We start from the raw sequence: 25,821 nt of genomic DNA, 5'->3' as shown, positions 1-25,821 counted from the left end.
AACGGGCTCAGTCCCACCACACTCATGCCTCCCTAGTCTTGGTCTGCAGCAGCTGACACCCTGGCTTACCTTGCCAGGCTCCACTTCATCTGTCATGACCCCTGTCATAATGACGGCCTCATCCAGGGAGTAGAGCAGCCCTTCCACGAAGTGGTTCTCCTGCCGCTGGGACTCGTGGGTGAACTTGGCACAGATAGCCTCCAGGCCCTGCACTGGCTCGAACCGCAGCTTGACGTACTTCTTAGCAGGGATGATGCGGATCTCGGCGGCTACCAGGAAACCCAGCGTCCCACAGGACCAGGGTACGGCATAGAACAGGTCTGAGTTTTCGGACTATGAGATAGAATTGATGTGTTGAGAGCTGGAACCTTGGGCCCCACATTATGGCATGCAGTCACTTGGGGGAGCACAGCCTGGGAGAGTCCCTATTCTCTCACTATCTTGTGTAAACCCAAACAATGAGCTTCACAAACTGTGCTTGCTGGGCTTTAGTTTTCTCTCTGCAGCTTCGACATGACATGGAGCCTAATACTGCCCTCTGTCTCAGGGACCCTCACTGAGAGAGCATCCTCCTCCTCCCATCTAGGCACAGCCCCTGACCCACAGGCTATTCAGGAAAAAGCTGGGACTGGCACTGCTGCCCAATGACCCACAATGGCAGGGGCATTGCCCAAGGGCAGAGGTCCAAGGCCAGGCCTTGACACCCTTAGTGGGTGTCAGGCAATGTAGCTGGGAAACATTAAAATGCCTCCCTTCTGAACCATAACTAAAATTTACAAGGCCTTTCCCAGTCCATTGGCTTGTGGGCTCCACCCCCGACAGAGTCCAGGGAGAGTGCTGGCACCCCCTTAAAGAAACTGAGTCTCTGAGAGCTGCCATGACTCACCGAAGTCTTCCCAGAAAAGTCGGCTGCAGCAATGCCAGGGCTCAGGCAAGACCACCTAACTCCCCAGCCAGTGTTTTTCCTACAACACCTCATCTGCTTCCATAAATCAATGTCCAACCTCATCATTTTATTGTTTAGACATATGTCTTGGACACAGCTGACTTTTCCGTGGCCATTCTAATTGGGATTCTTTAGTTCCAATAAAGCTCTTTTGCAAAAGTCCAGCCATGTCTTGCCTTTACTAAGAGGACAGCCCCGTGCAGTCTCCACGAAACCTGAATGCTCTTGGTGGCGGGCACAGTGAATGCAGCAGGGCAGGAGAGCTGGAGCAAGGAGGTTCTGCAGCAGGCTGGCAGAAGCCTCAGGAACAGCAGCACTAGGCTCACCGATTCCCCCTTGGGCCCGCAGCTAATCACATTCCCCTGGCCATGGCAGTGACAACGACATACTTGCTGCATGCTCAGCTCTATGCAAGGAGCTTCCCATACAGGACCTACTTATTCCTCTTGACCACATATTTGTTAGTGAGGAACCTGGGCCTCAGAGAAGGGAAGGAATTCACAAATGTCTGTCTCCTTTCTCTGCCGATAATAAATAGGTCAAAAGACACGGCTCCTGCAAGCATTCAGGAAAGTAGAATGAATTGATGTGAATCTTGCTAGGGGTATCTCTCACTCAAGACCAGTGCTGCCAAGCTGGGAGTCTTTCCCTGGGCCCTCTTCTGTGAAGTGAAGGAGTCTGGTGGCTCCCTGAAATACCCACTTCAACAGGACCGACTGTCCCTCCCATCCCAGGGGCCCCTCACACCTGCCAGGACAGATTCAAGGTTATTTAAAGTGTCAATCCTATCCCACCCCTTAGGTAAAACGCTTTAAATGTTTGAATCCCAGTTTGGGTGGTAGAACTGTCTTTTATTTTTCTAAAACAGCCTCTCTAATCACTTTTAGTTACCTGATCACATGCTGCATAAAGATGTTTCAGTCAACAATGGGCCCCAGATACATAAGATTATAATGGAGCTGAAAAAGTCCTGTTGCCTAGTGTTATCACGGCTATCGCAGCTGTCCTAATGTCATACTCATGTGTTTATGGTAACACTGGTGTAAGCAAACCTACTGTACTGCCAGTTGTATAAAAGTATAGCACATATAATTATGTATACTACATAATAGTTGATAATGATAAATGACTCTGTCATTGGTTTATGTATTCACTACACTATATTTTTAATTGTTATTTTAGAGTGTACTCTTTCTGCTTATTAAAAAAATTAACTGTAAACAGCATCAGGCAGGTCCTTCAGGAGGTATTCCAGAAGAAGGCATTGTTATCAGAAGAGATGACAGCTCCATGTGTGTTATTGTCCCTGAAGACTTTCCAGTGGGATGAGATGCGGAAGTGGAAGCGTTATTGATAATCTAAACTCGGTGTAGGCCTAAACTAACATGTGTTTATGTCTTGACTTTTTTTCTTTGAGACAGGGTCTCGCTCTGTCACCCAGGCTAGAGTGCAGTGGCGTAATCATGGCTCACTGCAATCTCTGCCTCCCAGGCTCAAGTGATCTTCCTGCCTCAGCCTCCAGAGTAGCTGGAAATACAGGAACACACCACCACGCCCAGCTAATTTTTGTATTATTTGTAGAGACAGGGTTTTGCCATGTTGCCCAGGCTGGTCTCAAACTCCTAAGCTCAAGCAGTCCACCTGCCTTGGCCTCCCAAAGTGCTGATATTACAGGAGTGAGCCACTGCACCCAGCCTTGGGTCTAAGTTTTTAACAAAAAAAGTTTAACAAGTTAAAAAAAAAAGTTTACATAGAAAAAAGCTTATAGAATAAACATACAAAGAAAGAAACTATTTGTGTACACCTATACAATGTGTTTGCATTTTAAGCTAAGTGTTACTACAAAGGGGTAAAGTTTTTTAAAAAGTTTATAAAGTAAAAACGTTATAGTAAGCTAACTGTAATTTATTATTGAAGAAAGCAAATTTCAAAAAATACATTTAGGGTAGCCTAAGTGTACAGTTTATAAAGTCTAAAGTGGTGTACAGTAATGTCCCAGGCCTTCACATTCACTCACCACTCACTCACTGACTCACCCAGAGCAACTTCCAGTCCTGCAAGCTCCACGCATGGCAAGTACACTATATAGGTGTACCATTCATCTTTTATATGGTATTTTTACTGTACCTTTTCTAAGTGTAGGTATGTTTAGACACATAAATACCATTGTGTTACAGCTGCCTACAGTATTGAGCACAGTACCATGCTGTGGAGGTCTGTAGCCAAGGAGCAGTAGGCTATCCCACGTAGCCTAGGTGTGAAGTAGGCTATCTCATCTAGGTTTATGTAAGTACACTCTTATGTTTGCACAACCACAAAATCGCCTATAACTTGTTTCTCATAACATATCACTACTGTTATGTGACACATGACTATACCTCACAGTGTTAAGACACACAGCTTTGATGCCAAGGCCTGACTTCCTCCAGAAAGGCAGGATGGCATAATCAATGGCTAAGGGGAGGGACCTGGGAGCCTGATTACTGGGGTCTGAGTCCCAGCTGTGTGACTATAGCAAATTTATTAATATCTCTGAGCTTTAGTTTCCTATCTATAAAATAGGGATCATTAGGTTGTTGAAGGATTACACGCATGCCTTAATATATACATAATGCATTTATAACATTGCCCAAGCTCATATAAGGGGTATACAAATTTTTGTTATGGATACAGACCCAGACTGAACAGGTATTTGAAATGAAGCACACCTAGAAGAGCCACCTCCCTGACCTCAGGATCCTTAATGCCCAGAGCAGGCTGACATGGACGTCTCCCATCGCTGAACTCACCGGAGTGCATCGCACAAAGCTGCCATCAGCCAGGACCAGCTCATATGCAGTGCAGATGTGTTGGAACAGGCCGTATTTGTGGGACGATGACTCGATGCCTGTGCCCATGATCAAGCCCCCTGCAGAGACATCACACAAAGTGTCAGTAGGGAGAGCTGTAGGCACAGGGTTGGGGCTGGGTTGGAGCTGGGGGACCTCCTAGCATGAGGGAGGCATGGTAGGCTAGCAGAAATGGGGCTATTGACTTAGGGGAGATTTCCCACCTGTCAATCTAGAGAGCAGGAGAGGGAAGGAGGGGCTTAGACGGGAGCATGAGGGCATCCTTAGAGGAAAGGGGTGGCGAGCAGACCTTGTCAAGGGTACTCAAACCTCACCTCTGGCCAGACTCAACCTAGAAATCTTGCGCATTCATCTGGAGAGGGACTTTAATGAAAAGGGGGGTTGAAGGGGTGACAGGAAGCCCTGTCCCATGGGAATAGTTAAAAGAACTGAAGGTGTTTTCCCTAAAGAAGAAGACGCTTTGGGGGCTATGAATCCTATGGGAGGAGAAGAGAGACTAGATTTATTCTGTGTGTTCCATGGGGTAGAATTGGAGCAACGGGAACAAGTCACAGGGAAACAGAATCAAACCAGAAATTAAAAGTGCCTTCTGATAACCTGAGCTGCTCAGAAATGGAACAGCAGGCAGTGAATACCCTGTCATTGGAGCAGGCAAGTAAGAGACAGAATGACTTCTGTCACAGATGGAATAGCAGCGATTCCAGGACTAGACGGAGGGTGGCCAAGGCCCATCAGCTCCGGTCCTAGGACCGTGTGTCTCTTCTTGCCCGTTAATATAGGGTCCTCACCCACTGTGAGGTCATCAAGCTCAGGCAACACGGGGAGAGTCCAGCCAATGGAGGTCAGCAGGGCAGTCACCTGGCCCATGGTCACCAAGGGCTCCACACGGACAATCTGTTGACACAAGGGAAAAAACCCTGGGTCAAAAGGAGGCTGCCAGGCCCAAGGGGCGCTCCTACACACAGGTGTCATCTCAAACCTTCCCAAATACTCACTGCAGGGATTCCTACACAGTCTTTACAGGCTCTTTCTAGAACACTGTCTTTAATTACAGGGAATGTGATTTCTGGCTCTCGGTTAGCTAGTGTTTAACCTCGCCCTTCAAGTATCTTTATACTAAATATTTGATTTATCCTTTTCTAAATTGCAGGAGAAATACTCATTCACTTAGAAGATACAGCAAAAGTGAAGAAGAAAACAAAAATCACCCATCCTGGTCAGGCGTGGTGGCTCATATCTGTAATCCCAGCCCTTTGGGAGGCCAAGGTGGGTGGACCATCGGAGGTCAGGAGTTTGAGACCAGCCTGGCCAACTTGGTGAAACCGTTTCTATTAAAAATACAAAAATTAGGCGTGGTAGTGGGCACCTGTAGTCCCAGCTACTTGGGAGGCTGAGGCAGGAGAATCGCTTGAACCCGGGAGGCGGGGGTTGCAGTGAGCCGAGATCTTGCCACTGCACTGCAGCCTGGGTGACAGAGGGAGACTCCGTCTCAAAAAAAAAAAAAAAAAAAAAAAATTCAGCCATCCTAGTTCTTCAGAGTTACTAATATTAATAACAGAGTGTATTTACTTTTTTTTTTTCCCACACATACTATATTGGTACTGTGAACCCCAAATATCAGAGACAGGTCTCAGTTAATTTAGAAAGTTTATTTTGCCAAGGTTGAGGATGTACGCCCATGACACAGCCTCAGTAAGTCCTGACAACATGTCCCTAAGGAGGCTGGGACACAGTTTAATCTTATACATTTTAGGGAGACAGGAGTCATCAATCAATATATGTAAGAAGTATATTGGTTCTGTCCAGGAAGGCGGGGACAACTTGAAGCAGGGAGAGGGCTTGCGGTCACAGGTAGGTAAGAGACAAATGGCTGCATTCTTTTCAGTTTCCGATAAGCCTTTCCAAAGGAACTAATCAGAATATGCATCTATCTCAGTGAGCAGAGGGAAGACTTTGAATAGAATGCAAAGCAGGTTTGTCCTGAGCAGTTCCCAGCTTGACTTTTCCCTTATTTTAGTAATTTGGGGACCCCAAGATTTTCCTTTCACACCATTTTGTATGTTTTAACACAACACACACAAACAAAAAGCATATCTCATTTTCTGTCTTGCCTTTTTAAAATGTAACACTATACTATGACCATCATCTGTTATCATTACACATTCTTGGAACACGTGATTTTTTAATGTATACATCCCTTGGACTTCTACTTCTAGCCGAAGTGGAACAACAGGAACCAGATTTACCCTGCTGCCTGAAAAAAAACCTGACAAAATATATGAAATAAGAGTTTTCAGGCCGGGCGCGGTGGCTCAAGCCTGTAATCCCAGCGCTTTGGGAGTCTGAGACGGGCGGATCACGAGGTCAGAAGATCGAGACCATCCTGGCTAACATGGTGAAACCCCGTCTCTACTAAAAAATACAAAAAACTAGCCGGGTGAGGTGGCGGGCGCCTGTAGTCCCAGCTACTCGGGAGGCTGAGGCAGGAGAATGGCGTAAACCTGGGAGGCGGAGCTTGCAGTGAGCTGAGATCCGGCCACTGCACTCCAGCCCGGGCGACAGAGCGAGACCCCGTCTCAAAAAAAAAAAAAAAAAAAAAAAAAGAGTTTTCAATGTAGCGCACATAAACAATGAAAGTTAGTGATCCCTCAGAGAGAGGAAACAAGGTGAGCTCTGAGGCAGGAGGACTGCTTGAGGCCAGGGGTTCGAGACCAGCCAGGACAACACTGCGAGACCTAAAAATAAAAAATAAAAAATTATTTAAAAAAAACGGTGAGCTCTAGGGATGGCCCATCTAACTGCCTGGAGTTAGGCAGTGCAGGGAGAGAAACCCAGGTGGAGCCCAGTGGACTTTCTAAGAGTTAAAAAGATGGAGGTGAGGCTGGGCATTGTGGCTTACGCCTGTAATCCCAGCACTTCGGGAGACCGAGGTGGGTGGATCACCTGAGGTCAGGAGTTCAAGACCAGCCAGACAACATGGCAAAAACCTGCCTCTGCTGAAAATACAAAAAATTAGTTGGGCATGGTGGCGGACATCTGTAATCTCAGCTACTCAGGAGGCTGAGGCAAGAAAATCACTTGAACCCATGGAGGTTGCAGTGAGCCAAGACTGTACCACTGCACTCCAGCCTGGATGACAGAGTGAGACTCTGTCTTAAAAAAAAAAAAAAAAAGAAAGAGAGAGAAAAAAAAAGATGGAGATGAGAGTTTCAGAAGACCAAGGTGAATAGAGCGTGCAGGATACAGTACCGGAGAGGAGAGAGTTGCACAGAGGAAAAAACTGAAGAAATGGAAAAGGCGTCCTTGGGAATTCAACTGAGTACTAATCGGTAAATACACATGAGGCTGTTACCTGAGGCTGAAGCCAGGTAAAAAACTGCCAGAAAAGACAACAAACAGGTAATAGACTGGGTGTGGTGGCTCATGCCTATAATCCCAGCACTTTGGGAGGCCAAGGAGGGTGGATCGCCTGAGGTTAGTCAGGAGTTTGAGACCAGCCTGGCCAACATGATGAAACCCCACCTCTACTAAAAAAAATACAAAAAATTAGTTGGGCATGGTGGTGGGCACCTGTAATCCCAGTTACTCAGGAAGCTGAGGCAGGAGAATCACTTGAACCCAGGAGGCGGAGGTTGCAGTGAGCCGAGATTGCACCACTGCACTCTAGCCTAGGCACCAAGAGTGAAACTCCGTCTCAAAAAAAAAAAACAAAAAAAAGATAACAGGTAATAGTACCAGGGGATCAGACAGGGCAGGAGATCGTGTCTGTTCCCACAAGCCAGACTGGTAACCTGATGATTCACAGGGCACTGTGTAGAGTACTCAAAATGATCTTGCCTCATAATTAACTCGAGATTAAATACCGCCCTGGCCTCATCTAAAAAATCAAGACCCAGTGGGATCAAACTATTTCCAAGTAACATAGCTGCCTCCTAGAGCAAAACTCAAAATTTATAGGAATATAAAAATACCCAGCTCCCCAAAAGGTAAAATATTGAGTATCACAATGTCAGAATCCAACAGAATTTTACCAGGCATAGAAAGAGGGAGGAAAATTCAACCCACAATGAGAAAAATCAATCAAGCCAACAGACCCAGAACTGACACAGATATTAGAACTAGCGAACAGGAACATCAAAACATTTGTAATAACTATATTCTCTATATTCAAAAATTTAAGTAGAGACATTAAGAATATATTAAAAATATCCAGCCAGGTGCAGTGCCTCACACCTGTAATCCCAGTGCTTTGGGAGGCCAAGGTAGGCAGATCACATGAGGTCAGGAGTTCAAAATCAGCCTGGCCAACATGGCGAAACCCTGTCTGTACTAAAAATACAAAAAAATTAGCCAGGCACGGTGGTGTGCACCTGTAATCCCAGCTACTCTGGAGGCGGTGACAGGAGAATCACTGGAACCCAGGAGGTGGAGGTTGCAGTGAGCTGAAATCACGCCACTGTACCCAGTCCAATCTGGAGGACAGAGTAAGACTCCGTCTCAAAAAAAAAAAAAAAAAAAAAAAAAAAATCCAAATCAAACTTCTGGAAATGAAAACCACAGTGTCTGAAATGAAAGATACAATGGATGGCACTAACAGCAAATTAGAAATTGCAGAAGAAAAGATTAGTTAACTTAAATACACAGCCACAGAAATCATCCAAAATGAAAGAGAGGAAAAATTTTTTAAATGAACAGTGCCTCAGTGACCTGAGCTGTAGAAGAACTTGAAATAGCCTAATATATAGGCCTAGCAGTCTCTAAACTAGATGAGAAAAAGGAGGGGGCAGAAAAATAGATGAAGAAATAATGGTCCCCAAATTTCCTGATTTGATGAAAAACTATGACAAATTCCAAACAAGAATCATGAATAAAACTATACCAAAGCACATCATAGTAAAATTGCTCAAAACTAGTGATAAAAAATTAACATACTTCTAAATAATCCATGGATCAAAGAAGACATCAAAAGCGAAATCAGAAAATATTTTGAACTGAAATAAAAAGAAAAGAAAACATAGAAATTTGTGAGCTGCCTCTAAAACAGTGCTTAGGGGAAAATTTATAGCACTAAACATTTTTATTAGAAAAAAAGGTCTAAGTCAATGACTTAAACTTTAAACTTAAAAAACTAGAAAAAGGCCGGGCGCGGTGGCTCAAGCCTGTAATCTCAGCACTTTGGGAGGCCGAGGCGGGCGGATTACAAGGTCAGGAGATCGAGACCATCCTGGCTAACACGGTGAAACCCCGTCTCTACTAAAAATACAAAAAACTAGCCGGGCGAGGTGGCGGGCGCCTGTAGTCCCAGCTACTCGGGAGGCTGAGGCAGGAGAATGGCGTGAACCCAGGAGGCGGAGCTTGCAGTGAGCTGAGATCTGGCCAGTGCACTCCAGCTTGGGTGACAGAGCGAGACCCCATCTCAAGAAAAAAAAAAAAAAAAAAAACTAGAAAAAGAGTAAAATTAAACCCAGTGTAAGAAAAGAAAGGAAATAATAAAGACCAAAGCAGAAATCAATGAAATTGAAAACAAACCACACACACACAAAGGGAAAAATCAATGATATCAAAGCTAGTTTTTGAGAAGATCAATAAAATTCAATAGCCTTTAGCCAGACTGTTCAGGAAGAAAAGAGAACAGAAATAAAATACCAATATCAAGAATGAAAGACTTGACATATTGCTACAGATGTCTATAGGAAGTATTGTGAACAACTTTATGTCAATAAATTATACAACTTAGTGAAATGGACAAATACCTTTGAGACATAAACTACCAAAGCTAACCCAAGAAGAAATAAATAAACTGAAGAGCCCAATATCTATTAAAGAAATTGAATTTGTGCTTAAAAACTTGCTCACAAAGAAACCTCCAGGTCCAGAAAGCTTCATTTTAAGGTTTCTATAAAACTTCTAGAAGAAAATATAGAAGAAAGACTTTCTGACATTGGATAGGCAAAGATTTCCAAATAAGACATCAAAAATACAAAGTAGGCCAGGCACGGTAGCTCACACCTGTAATCCCAGCACTTTGGGAGGCCAAAGTAGGTGGATCATTTGAGGCCAGGAGTTCAAAACCAGCCCGACCAATGTGGTGAGATTGAAATCGTAGTTGGTTTATCCATTCACGTACTGATGGACATTTTGGCTGGCTCCAGTTTGGGGCAATTACAACTAAATTGGAACATTTGTGAACAGTCTTTGGGCATATGCCTTCCTTTCTCTTGGGCAAAAATACAAAAAATTAGCCAGGTGTGGTGGTGTGCACCTGTAATCACAGCTACTTGGGAGGCTGAGGCACAAGACTTGCTTGAAACTGGGAGGTGGAGGTTGCCGAGAGCTAGTACCACTGCACTCTAGCCGGGGCCACAGAGCAAAACTTTGTCTCAAAAGTTAGCCAGGTGTGGTGGTGCGCACCTGTAATCACAGCTACTTGGGAGGCTGAGGCACAAGAATTGCTTGAAACTGGGAGGTGGAGGTTGTTGAGAGCTAAGATAGTACCACTGCACTCTAGCCGGGGCCACAGAGCAAAACTTTGTCTCAAAAAACAAAAATATAAACAAACAAATGACAAACAAACAAAACCCCCACAACGCATAAAAGAAGAAATTAACAAATTGGGAAAAATTAAAACTTCTGATTTGGCCAGGCGTGGTGGATCACACCTGTAATCCTAGCACTTTGGGAGGTCAAGGCAGGCAGATCACCTGAGGTCAGGAGTTCGAGACCAGCCTGGCCAACATGGTGAAACCCCGTCCCTACTACTAAAACTACAAAAAATTAGCTGGGCGTGGCAGCACATGCCTGTAATCCCAGCTACCCAGGAGGCTGAGGCAGGAGAATTACTGGAACCTGGGAGGCTAAGGCTGCAGTGAACCGAGATTGCGCCACTGCACTCCAGCCAGGGCGATGGAGTGAAACTCTGTCTCAAAAAGAAAAAATAAATAAAGCTTCTGGTTTTTAAAAAGCGAAGCCGTAGACTGCGAGAAAATATCTGCAAATCATGAATCTAATAAAGAGTGTTGTTTCAGGGTCTAATATCCAGCATCGATAAGGAACTTAAACTTACAAGAACAAAACATCCCCATTAAAAAGTGAACAAAGGACATGAACAGACACTTTTCAAAAGACAAGCATGTGGCCAAGAAGCATATGAAAAAAAACTCAACATTACTGATAATTAAAGAAATGTAAATCAAAACCACAATGAAATACCATCTCACACAGTCAGAATAGCTATTATTAAAAAGTCAAAAAATAACAGACGCTGGAGAAGTTGCAGAGAAAAAGCAACATTTATACACTGTTGGTGGGAGTGTAAATTAGCTCAACCATGTGGAAGACAGTGTGGTGATTCCTTAAAGACTAAAAAACAGAAGTAGCATTCAACCCAGCAATCTCATTACTGAGTATATACCCAAAGGAATATAAACCATTCTATCATAAAGACACATGCATATGTATGTTTACTGCAGCACAATTCACAATAGCAAAGACATGGAATCAACTTAAATGCCCATCAGTGATAGACTGGATAAAGAAAATGTGGTATGTACACCATGGAATACTATGCAGCCATGCTCCTTTGCAAGATCATGGATGGAGCTGGAAGCCATTATCCTTAGCAAACTAACGCAGGAACAGGAAATCAAATACCGCATGTTCTCACTTATAAGTGGGAGCTAAATGATGAGAACACATGGACACATACAGGGGAACAACAGACACTGAGGCCTATCAGAGGGTGGAGGGAGGGAGAAGGGAGAGGATCAGAAAAAATAATTAATAGGTACGAGGCTTAGTACCTGGGTGATGAAATAATCTGTACAACAAACCCCAAGACACACGTTTACCTATATAACAAACCTGCACAGGTACCACTGAACTTAAAAGTCAAAAAAAAAAAAAAAGTTTCCTGAATATATAAGAAAACAAACTGATTTTTTAAAAAATGGTGAAAGCTTTGATCAGGCCTCACCGAAGAAGATACACAAATAGCAAACATGCACATGGAACGATCATTAGTCACTAGGGAAACGTGCAATGAAAAATTACTACACATCTATTAGAATGGCTAAAATTAAGACTAACCATACCAAGTTTATTACAATGTGGAACGAGAACAACACTCACTGCTGGTGGAAATGTAAAATGCTACAATCACTTTGAAAAAAAATTTGGCAGTTCATTAAAAAGTTAAATGTACCCCCACCACATGATCTAGCCACTCCTAGATATTTGCCCAAGAGAAAGGAAGGCATATGCCCAAAGACTGTTCACAAATGTTCCAATTTAGTTGTAATTGCCCCAAACTGGAGCCAGCCAAAATGTCCATCAGTAGGTGAATGGATAAACCAACTACGATATGTCCACACAATATGTGTGGGAATATGACTCAGCAGTGAAAGAGAATGTACTATTGACACACGCTTCAACATGGATGAATCTCCAAATAAAGATGTTGAGTGAAAGAAGTTAGACAAACAAAAGGCACCGTATGATTCCATTTATATAAACTCTAGAACCAACTAATTTATAGTGGCAGAAAGGTCATTGTTTGCCTAAGGCTGTGGGGGGCGGGTCGGGGAAGAGGTAGGGCTAGGGGCTAGAGGAAGGGATTACCAAGGAGCATGAGGAAATTTTGGGGTGTGATGGGTATGTCTGTCGTCTTGATTGTGGTAATAGTGTTACCACACTTTAAATCCATCAATAAAGCTGTTAAAAAAATGGTATAGAGAGATTAAGTAACTTGGCCAAGGTCTCAACAATAATAACAAAAGGCCATCAAGTAGACATACCATATTTAATGACTCCCCTATTATTGGATATTGTGTTGCTGTCAATTAGAAATAATACTGTGATATAATCGCTCTGTGTTGGGTATCTTTAATTATATTGAAGCCTATTTCCTTTTTCCTTAAGCCAGGTTTCGAGAAGTAAAATTACTAGACAGGCCAAAAAGTATGTACATTTCAAAGGCTATTAAACAAGAGGGTCTCCAGGAAGCTTGTAACAAGACCCACGCCTCTCAGTCACTTCTGTAGCCCATTTTTTACCACCACATTTCCTTATCAGGAAGGGGTAAGTAGATTCCTTTTCGCCTATCATTTTTGCTCATGAATTCCCCATTCCTGACTTCCTGTGGAAACACAAAGGGTTCCCCGGAGCTATTATGACCCATCTCTCCCCTGGTGGCTGTGAGGCTTAAGGACAGCAATGGCAGGGAGTATCTTCTATGACTGTGGGCATTGGTCCTGTCCACTCTGGGATGCCCTTGGCTAAAATCATTTCCCTATGAGTCATTTGCACCAGGGGCAGAGCCCCACCTGCTCCCAGAGCCCGGAAAAGTGCTACTCTCACCTGTTTCTTGGTGTCCACTTCCAGAATGTCCATCAGGTTGATCATGATGTTTTTGTGCGTCTTCTTGTACTTCCCGACACGTAGTGAGACAGTGAGCCAGCCAGGGCGCCCCGTGCACATGAAGGTCTTGCTGCCCTGCTCCTTCCATTCCCGCACCTGCAACCACAGGACAGAGGGTGAGCTGGCCCCACCTGGGATCCCGCGAGCAGCCTGCAGCCCTGCTTTCATCGAGAGGGAGCTGGGAATGATGCCTCCATCAGGCACTGGAGAAACAGAACGATGAAAAGACCTGCTGGCCCTACCCTCTGGCACCTCCCTGGCCAGCAAGGCTGACAGAAAAGCCAACATATTGCTACACCATAAGGCAGAATGATGAAGGAGCTAGAATGGAGGATCAAAGTGTTCTGAAAACATTAACTCTACTAGGAAGTTCAGAAAAGGTTTTGTAATGGTAATAATAGCAAGTATAAAAATGATGACCATTTACTGGGTATTCCCAACACACTAGGCATCTCCTTGCACACTGTCTTGTGTAATTCCTACAACAGTCCCAGGAAGTTAGGATGACACCCTTTTTTTGAGGATGAGGAAACTCAAAAGCAAAAGAACTTGTCCAAAGTCACACAATTGGTAAATGGCAGAGCTGAGATTCATAGCCAGGACTGTTTGACTTCAGGACAGGAAGGATAGATGGGGCTGTGGTAACAGTTCACAGGGTAATAGCTAACATGTATGGAGGCTTATCACATGCCAAGGCCTGTTTAAACATTTGTATATGTTAACTCACGCATCACTTTGACGGGGAGAGGAGGAGCAGGGAAGGACCACCAAGCCAATGGAAGGAAGAGGTTTTACAAAACCTCTGAAGTAAGTGACCAGAGCACAAAACACAGAACAAATGGCCCATGGATGACAAGCCCACCAGAAACGCAGGATGAAGTGTTTCTTTTCTGCCGAGATACACAAGTGCAGGGTAGGTGGATATTTGTCGTTTTGACCTGTGACCATCCATTTCCTCTTCATCCGCTTCTAACAATCCCCATCTTCCTTTGGTCCAAGTGAGATTGATTCTACTCCCCTGACCCAGGAGGTGGGTACGTGACTGAGGTCTGATTCTATCCTTCTGGCCAAAGAGACAGGTTAAGGGATGGGTCTACGACCCAAGTCAAGACAATGAGACCAGTTCCAGGACAGCCACTCTCTCTTTACTGGGGTTGCTAAGCTGGTTGGATATGAGCCAGAAACTGTTGGGGCCTCTGCAAGGAGAGAGGCTCCAGAGAATGAAGTCAACCTAGAGAAGCAGGGCCAACAGATGGCAGAGGGATGGACAGATGGTGATGGGGGACAGAGGATCCTGGATCCAGCCATGCCTGATCCAGTTGTACTCTCAGACTTTTCAAGACCTGAGCCAATAAAATCCCTTTTTGCTCAAGTCAGTTTGAATTGAGTTTCTTTCACTTGCAACCAAAAGTCTGGTCAAATACTAGTCAGGTCTCCTGGAGAAGGCTGCACTGGAGCTGGCCAGGCAAACAGCTCAACATGGGGAAGGACTATCCTTTGATCAGAGGCCAGGGAGCCAGTAGGGGGCAGGTATTAAGGAAGAGATTCCTGTGATTTGGGGGAAAAGGGATGATAGGTGGGATTCCATGACCAACCAGGTCTTGTCCCTGCCTGAATCTGCAGCCATGGAGTTTGATACAAGCCCAGAGATGGGAGGGAGTGATTAGGGGTGCTGCATTTAAGCTGGAGGCCAAAGAGAGAGCCCAGAAAAAAGGGCAACTGGGTCAGACAGCTATTACAAGCCAGGTGTGAAGCAACTAAACCAGACCTACAGGGGGGAAGGGAAAGCCTGGGAAAGAAGAGATGTCAGAGTTCGGGCTCTGAAATCAAGCTAACCTAGGTTCCAGCTCCATTTACTGACTAGCCTTCCTGAGCACATGACTCACACTCTGAAACTCAATTTTCCCCGTTTGCAAAATAGGCACAAGATCCACCAGGTTGCTGTGAAGATGGCAATGGCCCATGGCAGGTCTGGGGTAGAGGCTAGTCCAGCTGGGACCCTGTCTTTCTGCTCACAGTGAACCTTGTGGCTTAGCCGAGATTAATAAGCACTCGCTAGGCTGTTTTGAGCCAGGTCCTACGGGCCACAGGCGAGTCACATAACAGTCCCTGCATTCTAGGAGCTCACAGTCTGACAGGGGAGACAAGCAGGTAAATGGAGAATTTGAACTCGAGGAAAGAGCTAGGAAGCAGGGTGCAGGTGGGGAGGGAGGACAGGCAGAGGCTCTGGAGCCATGACTGTGACCAGCAAAATCCAGAGCTATAGGGCAAAGTACTTCCAGACACTGGGTTCTCCCACCAGGCCCCAGGTCTTATGCCTCATGGGAACGTCTCTCCGCATCCATCTTCATGCTCTTGCCTACAGCACCCAGCGCGGAGCAAGCAGAATATGGAGGCTGCTACACCTACGGAAGGGTGTCAGCAGGAAACAGAAGCTCTCTGCAACCTGATGCCAGCAAGAGAGGAACATAAGGAGAAGCAGAGGCAGTCAAGAAACTGCCCAGGTCCCTGGATGCAGAGGAGGCTCCACTGTGAGCCACAGCAGGTTACAGGCTCCGTGGGTGCCTGAGGAACTGAGAGATGGACCGACTGCTTTTGTCAAGGAGTGAGGAGACCTCCGTCACCAGAGGCTGTGAGGCTCTTCCCTCCCGCTTCTGGGCTGGGTTCTACCTTCTTGCTTTAGTCTTCTATCCTAAACCCAATCAAAAGCGTCTTGCTGTTACAAAATAAAGTCCAAACTCGGCCTTGGCATCAAGGCCCCTCTCCAGCCTAGCACCAAACAGACTTTCCAACGTTCTCCCGCTTGCGCCCTGCACTTGTAAGCTTCCCAGCCTTTGCTCACACCAGTCCCTCCACCCACACACCTTCCCCCAATCATTTCCCATACTTCCCAATCTTTAGACCCAGCTCCACCTCCCGGAAGCCCTTCCTTCTCAGAAATGTTTGGGCCGGGTGAGTTACCTGAGTGCTGCGCACCTCCCCCTCTTCCCCTTCTTCATCTCCCTCCAGGTACCCGCATACGCCCTGCACACAGTGGGCACTCTGCCTGTTCTGTTCCCCCGTCCCCATCACATTTTTGTTTCGTTCCAACCCCTCTCCGACGCCAGCTCCCCACCCCCCCCCGGGAAGTCCAGGCCACCCCCGCACCGCAGCTCCTGTCACCACCTCGCGTCCCGCTATCCCCGCGCACGCCGCCCCCAGCCCTGGGTCCCGGCCGCACCAGGCGCCACTCACCTGCTTCTGGATGTCCCGCACGCGCTGCTCGTGCAGGCGCGGCGCGCTGCTGAGCTTAAACACCACCCAGGCGCGCACGTAGTAGTAGATATCGAAGATGAGCGACAGCGGCAGGAGGAAGAGGCACACGAACACCCAGCGCTGGTGGATGAGCACGAACTCCAGCCCCTTCACGCGCACCCACAGCAGGAATAGCAGCGCGCACACGGCCAGCGATACGGCGGGCTCCATCATGCGGCGCCGCGCGGGGAGGGCTGCGGGCTCACCCCTCCTGTCACTGCCTCCAGTTCCGCGCCTGGTCCGCTCTGCGCCCGCCGCCTGCCGCCAGGGGAGCCCGGGATCGCCCGCCGCCTCGCGATTGGCTCGGGTCGCCGAGGTCCGGTGGGCCGAGACCCCGGCGGCGACCAATGGCGAGCCGCGCCGGGGATCGGACCAGGAACCCGCAGCTTTCATTGGCTTCAGGAGTCGGGCCGCTCCACCCTTTTCTCCCCGCCGCCGCGCGAGGCGGGGGTGGCGGGGACTGGGTGCCGGTGGGGTCCGCAGCGGATACTGGGGGCGGGCGGCTGGCACTCGGGGCCTCCGGCCCTCGGGGCTGCGGGGCCGCCTCCTCCAAACGCGCCTTAAGCGGTTTTGCAGTGGCTTTCCGCCCGAGGGCTGGGAGGCGCCCCGGCCCTGAGTCAGTCACCCTTTGGCCGGGCAGGCGGTTCCCGGGCGCGGAGGATGGAAACCTGGCGATAACCCCAGCAGGTCGTCGTCCCACTCGGTGTGCGCAAGGCCTCCAGAGGCATCTTTTCATTTTTAGGGGTCGCTTTCCACGAATTCATTTGAGCTACACAGCAGTCCTGGGCGGTGGGGAGTGATGAGCCCCATTGTAAACACTTGGAAGCAGCCCAGAAAGGTGAAGACCTGTTCGTGAACTCCAGAGGCCATTGGAAGCGTAGAAGGCTATGGCTGGCACTCGTCCTCTTTTTCCAGTTGACTGAGGCAGATGGGAGGCCCGGAGGAGAAAGAATGAAGGAAGGCATTTCAGCCCGAGTAAACTCTCCAGACCCTCTCTGTGCCAGGCAGTGTTGCAAGCCTCGGGTAGGGTGGTGAGCAAAGCAGATGGCCCTGCCCTCACTCAGCAACCAGTGTAGGGGAGCTGCCACAGTTACCAGCAAAAGCTGAAATCCAGCGCCGTTTGCATTTCATATGGAATTTTAGGAAGTTTTCGGGAGGTGTTAGTTTAGAAGCTAAACATGACATACCAAGCTCTTCTCTGTCTGGCCTTGCATACCTATCCAGTTCCCTCTCCATTCATCTGTGCTCTGACATGCACTCTTAGAAGGCTCCCTGGGCCTCAGCATTCCTCATTTGTGCCCCGCTGGTCAAGCTAGTACCTCTGAATACCCTTTCCCATCCCCTTCTCGGAGTTCACGTCACACATTCCGAAGCCAGCTCAGGGCCACCTCTAAAACATTTACAGCACTCCGCTCCCCATCCGGGTGCTCATTAAATAGTGTGCATCTCTGTCACCGTTCTTTCATGTTACTTTATAATTGTCTCTTTATGTATCTCTCACCCTCACAGACTGAGCCTCAGGGCAAACAATGTCTTGTTCACTTTTGTCCTTCCAGCTTCCAGCACAGCACTTTGTGCACAGTAAACACTCCAGCGGCTGTTGACCAATGAATGAATGAAGATGGTAGGCTCAAATATTCAAGTTATCAAAGTGTAAAGAATGAGAGGTTGTTTGCACTGGACTTCAAAAATAAATAGCCTGGACCTGTACTGTCTTACACAACAGCTATGAGCTACTGGTATGTGGCTAGTCCAAGCTGAAATGCCCTTTAAGAGTAAAACACACACTGGATTTCAAAGACTTAGTACAAAGAAAAAATGCAAAATAGTTCATTAGTAATTTTTATGTTAATGACATGTTGAAATAACATTTTGATATATTGGGTTAGGTAAAATATAGTACTAGAATTAATTTCACCTGTTTTATTCACTTTTTAAAGGTGTCTACTAGAAAATGTAAAATTACAGATTTGTCTTGTATTACATCTCTAGAAGCTCCAACCAACAGGGGGACCCTGAAGTATTAAGAGGAAAGCCGATGTGAAAAATGCCTCTCCCTGGTTCTGTCTGACTCTGTTAGAGAGGGCTTTGCTTTAGAAGCTTAACTGTTCTGATTATTTTGGGGGCATGAGGTAATCTGGAAAGTAAAGTTCAGCCTAAAAATTTCCTGAAGTGTTGAGTGTTGTGTAGGAGAAACAGTGGAAATTACTGGTTAATCAGAATAGTTTTATACTTGGGAAGAGAAGGATGGAGTCCCAGAAAGTAGATAAAACTGATCTTTAGGAAACAATTCCCAAAAAAGGAAACGAATAAAGTACTCAGGTTGGGTGTAGTGGTTCATGCCTGTAATCTCAGCACTTTCAGAGGCCAAGAGGGGCAGATTGCTTGAGCCCAGGAGTTCAAGACCAGCCTGGGCAACATAGCAAGACCCTGTCTCTACAAAAAAAAAAAAAAAAAGAAGAAGAAGAAGAAAAAAAAAAGAAGAAAAAAAGAAAAATAAGAAAAAAAAAAAAAAAAGACTGGGCATGGTGGCATGCACTTGTAGTCTCAGCTACTCAGGAGGTTGAGGTGGGAGGATCACTTGAGCCCGGGAGGTCAAGGCTGCAGTGAGCCATGATCACCACTACATACCAGTGTTAGCAACAGGCTATCTCAACAACAACAGCAAAAAAGTGAAAAAGCACTCAGAACAATTGTTTGTTCAATGTGCATGTTTCTCATTCTCTCTTCCTGCCTACCCTCCTCATATTTCTTTCTTTCTTTTTTTTTTTTTTTTTGAGACGGAGTCTTGCTCTGTCGCCCAGGCTGGAGTGCAGTGGCCGGATCTCAGCTCACTGCAAGCTCCGCCTCCCAGGTTCACGCCATTCACCTGCCTCAGCCTCCCAAGTAGCTGGGACTACAGGCGCCCGCCACCTCGCCCGGCTAGTTTTTTTGTATTTTTTATTAGAGACAGGGTTTCACCATGTTAGCCAGGATGGTCTCGATCTCCTGACCTCGTGATCCGCCTGTCTCGGCCTCCCAAAGTGCTGGGATTACAGGCTTGAGCCACCGCGCCCGGCCCCTCCTCATATTTCTGATTCTTCTTTTCTCGAATCTCCACAAACTCTAATCCTTTGGGTTGCTTTTATCCAGGTAAGGAAAACAGTCACTTGAGTTGAGCCAATTAATTAATTTTCTGAGTTAACATATAGTAAAACTGCTTAATCTTTGTACAGCTGATGAATGTTAGCATGATGAGGAGTACTACCACAATGAGGATACAGTATAGTTCCACCATCCCAAAAAGCTCCCTCTGCTGCCCCTTTGTAGTCATACTCTCCCCCACCTCCTAGCCCCTGGCAATCATTGTCCTGTTCTGTCACTATAGTTTTGTTTTTTTCCAGAAGGTCATATGAATGGAATCATATGACATATAACCTTGGACCCACTAATTTTTGCTGGAGTCAAAGCAGCTCTCTTTGTCAGGGAATCTACTCATATTATACATCACTTACAGAGTTGATGGAGCATGCAAACAGTCAGAGTTCTTAGGAATAGGATGTTCTGGGCAACAACTTTTCAGGTTAACTAGGTAAACCCCTTTTATAGTTTGACTACATAGCAATCTTTCTACATTGTGAGTCTCTACTTCTTTCTTGATAAATAGAGCCTAAAGAACACAGGTTTTTTTTTTTTTTCTTCAATTAAAGAGCATGATAAACACCAGAGTCCTAACAAATTGCATTTTCTTATATTTGTACAGGGCAGCTACTGAGATCATATGATCTTTACAACCAGTCTGAGGAGTGGCAATGCAGGGAATTATTAATATGTGTTATTTTTAATAAATGGGGACATTTAGACTCAGGTTAAGTGACTTACCTGATCAGTGTCTTATTCTGATGAATAGAGAATTCTGATGCAGTTGGTCTGCAAACCACACTTCCCACAGTAATCAAGGGAGCAGATTCAAATGATGGAAAGATCCAGAAGATGGGAGCCATTCATGTGGTTCTGTTCCATAGATATGAAGTAGAAGTTTTAGAATAGGGTTTGTTGAAGTGTGGTTTGCAGACCAACTGTATCAGAATGCTTGCTAAAATGCAGTCCTACACTCTGCCATATCCCACTGAAGCTAAATCTCCAGAGGTGGGGCCAGAAATCTACTTTGTAAGAAGGCTTCTACGTTATGCAGGCTAAAATTTAGGAGATTGGACTGAGTATTAATCCTGGAACTTCTTTAAGAATATTACCTTTGGGCCGGGTGCGGTGGCTCAAGCCTGTAATCCCAGCACTTTGGGAGGCCGAGATGGGTGGATCACGAGGTCAGAGATCGAAACCATCCTGACTAACATGGTGAAACCCCGTCTCTACTAAAAAATATAAAAAACTAGCCGGGCGAGGTGGCGGGCGCCTGTAGTCCCAGCTGCTCAGGAGGCTGAGGCAGGAGAATGGCGTGAACCCGGGAGGTAGAGCTTGCAGTGAGCTGAGATCCGGCCACTGCACTCCAGCCTGGGCGACAGAAAAAAAAAAGAATATTACCTTTGTTTGACTGGGCACGGTGGCTCACACCTGTAATCCAGCACTTTGGGAGGCCGAGGGGGGCAGATCACGAGGTCAGGAGATCGAAACCATCCTGGCTAACACGGTGAAACCTTATCTCTTCTAAAAATACAAAAACTTAGCTGGGCGTGGTGGCAGATGCCTGTAGTCTCAGCTACTATGGGAGACTGAGGCAGGAGAATGGCGTAAACCCGGGAGGTGGAGCTTGCAGTGAGCTGAGATCGCACCACTGCACTCCAGTCTGGGCGACAGAGCAAGACTCCGTCTCAAAAAAAAAAAAAAAAAAAAAAAAAAAAAAGAATATTACCTTTGTTTTAAAATAAAGCCCTAACAGGCCAAGGTTGATGGCTCATGCCTGTAATCCCAGCACTTTGGGAGGCCCAGCGGAGGCAGGTCACTTCAGGTCAGGAGTTCGAGACCAGTCTGGCCAACATGGTGAAACCCCATCTCTACTGAAAATACAAAAATTAGCATGGCATGGTGGTGCACACCTATACGCCTATAATCCCAGCTACTTGGGAGACTGAAGGAGGAGAATCGCTTGAACCTGGGAGGTTGAGGCTGCAGTGAGCTATGAATAGCACCACTATACTCCAGCCTGGGTGATAGACCCTGTCCAAAACAAAAAAGAAGTCCGAATGCAGATTGACCAAGAGTTGGTTAATTCATTGGTCCAGTGACAATTTGAAAGACCCAGTTCTTTTTATCTTTTGCCTACTCTGTCTTCTCAGGTTAACTCCTCTGATGATGGCAGAGCAGCCATGTTCCAGGTGCTACATCAGATACAGTAACATCTAGCAAAATAAGGGGTACCAATTTCAGATGGAAATTAACCATTTCTGCAGCACATTCATTCAGTGATTTTAAATGTGTGGGAATTGTGCAAAATGCTGGGGACACAGTAGCGAATTAGACACAATTCTTGTCCTGACAGAGCATGTGTTGGATCTAGGTAATCAACAGATAATTATAAATCAACATAAGTACTATGATAAGGGTACTATAAAAGCACCTGATGATATCTATCTATCAATCTATCGCTAGGTAGATAGATAAAGTTATATGCAGCCCTGAAGGGCTTCTGAGAGGAAGTGATGACTAAGCAGAGATACCGTAGGATAAGTGGAAGTTAGCCAGGTGAAGTATTGGGTCTAAGGAAAAAGCATTCCAGAACAGGGATACCATGTGCAAAAAGCTCAGAAGCAGGTGAGTAGATGTGATATTTGGGGGAATTGAAAGTTTATCCTGTTCAGTACAAACAATAGAGAACTACTGGGAGATTTTTGAAGAGAAAGTACCACCATTATCACAATATTTAGGACAATTGCTCTGAATGCAGGGAGACAAATCAGTGGTGAGCAGGAGTGAGGCCAGGTAGGACGCCAACAAAAATCCAGGTGAGAAGTGATGAGGTTACAAAGCTAAGGTGGTATCAGTAGAAATGGAAAGTAGATGAATAGTTGGAGACAGATTGAAGGAGAAGGTAGGAAAAAAGAAGAGGAGTCAAAAAGAAGAGGAGTCAAAGATGAGTTCTGGGCATTTAGATTGGATGACAAGGGTGTTTACCAGCATGGCAGAGAATGTAGGTTTAGAATCAGTCTTGGGGTTAGAGTGGGAGGTAAGAGGAATTAGAGGTCGTCTGGTATGGTGAAAAGAAATAATAACTGGACATCTTCAGGGTGTGCATAGCAAAGCCACAGAGTACGTCTCCTGTATCCTTTCCCTTTGGGTTGCTGATGTCTTCTTCCCAAGATGTCAATGAATCGATCTGATAAGTTAGCCCTTACTAAAGCATGGCTGTCTTTGAAGCAATAATATTTTCTTGAAAGGAGATTAATAGCAGCTATAACATTATGTTTTATGTAAAAATCATTGTATTGCTTCTGTAAACATGGCATATGCTTTTCTAAACAATTCAAACTGTATAGGGAAATACAGAGAAGAAACTAAAAATTGACTCATTCCATCATGCAGATGACTGAAGTTCACATTTTCATGACATTCCTTTTAGACATATCTCTAGACCCATATACACATATGTATAGTATTTAATAAAATAAGAGCAACTCTACAGGAACTTTACAATTTGTTTTTTAAAAAGTTAACAATATACTATAGATATATGGTTTCTTTGTATTCCACTGTGTGTATTCAGGTGTATGTGTATAGGTGTGTGCACACCCATATGTGTGTAGCTTAATTTACTCAAAGAGTCTATTATTGAAAGACATTTAAGTGTTTTTAAAGTTTCGTTATGATGAGCAAAGTTTCAGTGAATTTTCCTTATTATTCACATTTTCAAACTGTCAACCTAAATAACAACGAGAGACTCTCTAAAAGAAATATATTTGGGAATAAAACATTGTGATGGGAATACATGTGCCATAGTAAACTATGTGCATTTTCAGGGAGGTAAAGGAAGACAAAGATTTTTAAAGGAAAAAAAGAGGAGGATTACACAATTGTTTTGAAATAATTATCCTTGGCTGCAAAGATAAGTAACAAGGGTTATGCCTCACCGAGAGTACACAGGAAGTTGCTGGGCAGATGTCCTTGTAGAATCATTTTTTGTGTAAGCTTGTGATGGCCTTTAGTCCAAGGTTGTGGTTTTCGTAGTCTTTTTTTGTTATCTGGCATACATGATAACCCTCTTTTCATGGCCTTCCCAGCTCTATTTATCAGGGTTTTCTTGACATTAGTGAATCCATTCTGATGCTGACAACTGTTACAAAACTTATAAAATTTTCTTAAAATAAATTTGTATTTTAAAACCTAGGCCAGGCATGATGGCTCACACCTATAATCCCAGCACTTTGGGAGGCTGAGGTAGGAGGATAGCTTGAGTTCATGAGTTTTGAGACCAGCCTGGGCAATATAGTGAGACCCCATCTCTACAAAAAAACAAACAGCACAACCTATTGCAAAATCACTCTCTAAAAATGCTACACACAGGATATAAGAATAACAATGTCTCCACCTTTTTAAATTTTTTTTTTTTTTTTTTTTTTTTTTTAGCAACAGAGTCTCGCTGTGTTGCCCACACTGGAATGCAGTGGCACTATCTCAGCTCACTGCAAACTCCACCTCCCGGGTTTACACCATTCTCCTGCCTCAGCCTCCCGAGTAGCTGAGACTATAGGTGCCTGCCACCATGCCCGGCTAATTTTTTTGTATTTTTAGAAGAGATAAGGTTTCACCGTGTTAGCCAGGATGGTCTCAATCTCCTGACCTCGTGATCCGCCCGCCTCGGCCTCCCAAAATGCTGGGATTACAGGCATGAGCCACCGCACCCGGCCCCCAGTGTCTCCACCTTTATATCACCATGATAAATCAACAGACAATTATAAATCGATTATAAAACAATGATCTTTTTGTTGTTTAAATGATAGGAATCTCAGATACTTAGTTGGTTGCTCCATCTGGCCTTTCAGTATCTCCCATATCACACATAAAAGGAATTTGCTTAAGACCAGCCCACCATGGAGGAAATTCATCCATCAGTCTCCTTTTCCAGACTGCCAAAATGTTTAGTTCTCAGGACTTTCTAGATAAGAAAAACAAGTGAATGTCCCAGACTGACCAGTCATAGTGATCCAAAGGCAGTCAGCAGAAATCAGTGTCATTACCATTTCTATCCTTGGTGCTGTGGCAGCCCAGAGTGTTTTCACCCTTTATGATCATTCTCAAGAGCAGTTCTTGCTGTTCCTTTGTGACTGCAACCTTCTTTGTGGTCAGGTCAGTGACAAACTTTCTGACCAATGTTCTTGAGTCAACACTCATTCATTTAAGAAAGCAATCAATAAATCATTGAGTATCTATTAAACATCTTCAGAGTAGTCATAAAGTTCATACGTATTAGCTTGTATCCCCTGTTATTTATTAGTTTTAATTTTTTTCTGGGTGGAACTTTATGATATCAGGGGCTTATTTCATACCTTCCAGCTGTCATCATGGATGGAAAGGTGCAGAACATGGAAACTTTTATAACTGGGATGGAGAATGGAGGACAGCATGCTTAGGGACCTGTGGCTATGCTTTACTATAAGCCAGGCATGCTGCCAGATGCTGGACATAAAACAGAAAATGAGATGTTCTTTTTTTTTTTTTTGAGACAGAGTCTCACTCTGTCGCCAGGCTGGATCTCCGCCTCCCAGGTTCAAGCCATTCTCCTACCTCAGCCTCCTGAGTAGCTGGGATTACAAATGCATGCCACCACATCCAGCTAATTTTTGTATTTTTTCATTAGAGAGTGGGTTTCACCATGTTGGCCAGGATGATCTTAATCTCCCAGCCTCGTGATCTGCCCACCTTGGCCTCCCAAAGTGTTGAGATTACAGGCACGAGCCACTGCGCCTGGCCGAAATGAGCTGGTCTATGCCCGACCCTCATGGAGCAGGGCTTGTCAACCTCAACATTATTGACATTTTTGGTTAGATATTTCTTTGCTGTGGGGATGTCTTAGGTATTGCAGATTGTTTAGTAGTAGCTAGATGCCACTAGCACCCTCCACCAAGTTGTGACAACCAGAAATGCCTCCAGACATTGCCACATGTCCCTGAGGAGGTAAATTCTTCCCTGGTTGAGAACCACTGGTGTAAGGGGAAGACAGACAGAACGAGAAATCACAAGTGAAATTCTTCTCAAGTTACACAGTAGAGAAACATAGACTGGTGAAGCAAGGACTTCATGAAGTCCAGGGCCTGACTGCTCAGAATGTGATCCTTGGATAGGCACTGCAGTCTGGATGACAGAGCAAGACTCCATCTCAAAAAAAAA

General features: G+C 45.3%; 1 protein-coding gene across 1 annotated transcript in view; it reads right to left on the bottom strand.

The window, feature by feature from the left end:
- DHCR24 (24-dehydrocholesterol reductase) overlaps positions 1–16,820 on the bottom strand; it is a 37,573-nt gene extending 20,753 nt beyond the window's left edge. Inside the window, exons 1-5 of the mRNA XM_010372624.2 lie at positions 16,444–16,820; positions 13,150–13,305; positions 4,584–4,689; positions 3,736–3,854; positions 70–333 (exon numbers count right to left, since the gene is read on the bottom strand). Coding sequence (XP_010370926.1) covers positions 70–333; positions 3,736–3,854; positions 4,584–4,689; positions 13,150–13,305; positions 16,444–16,677 — 879 coding nt within the window. The 5' untranslated portion in view covers positions 16,678–16,820. The remainder of the gene's footprint in view (positions 1–69; positions 334–3,735; positions 3,855–4,583; positions 4,690–13,149; positions 13,306–16,443) is intronic.
- Positions 16,821–25,821: the final 9,001 nt, after the last annotated feature.

The sequence above is a fragment of the Rhinopithecus roxellana genome, chromosome 12 (assembly GCF_007565055.1).
Source record: "Rhinopithecus roxellana isolate Shanxi Qingling chromosome 12, ASM756505v1, whole genome shotgun sequence".
Classification (NCBI taxonomy): Eukaryota; Metazoa; Chordata; class Mammalia; order Primates; family Cercopithecidae; genus Rhinopithecus; species Rhinopithecus roxellana.
Note: the sequence above shows the minus strand (reverse complement) of the source record. Positions and strands in the feature narration are given on the sequence as shown.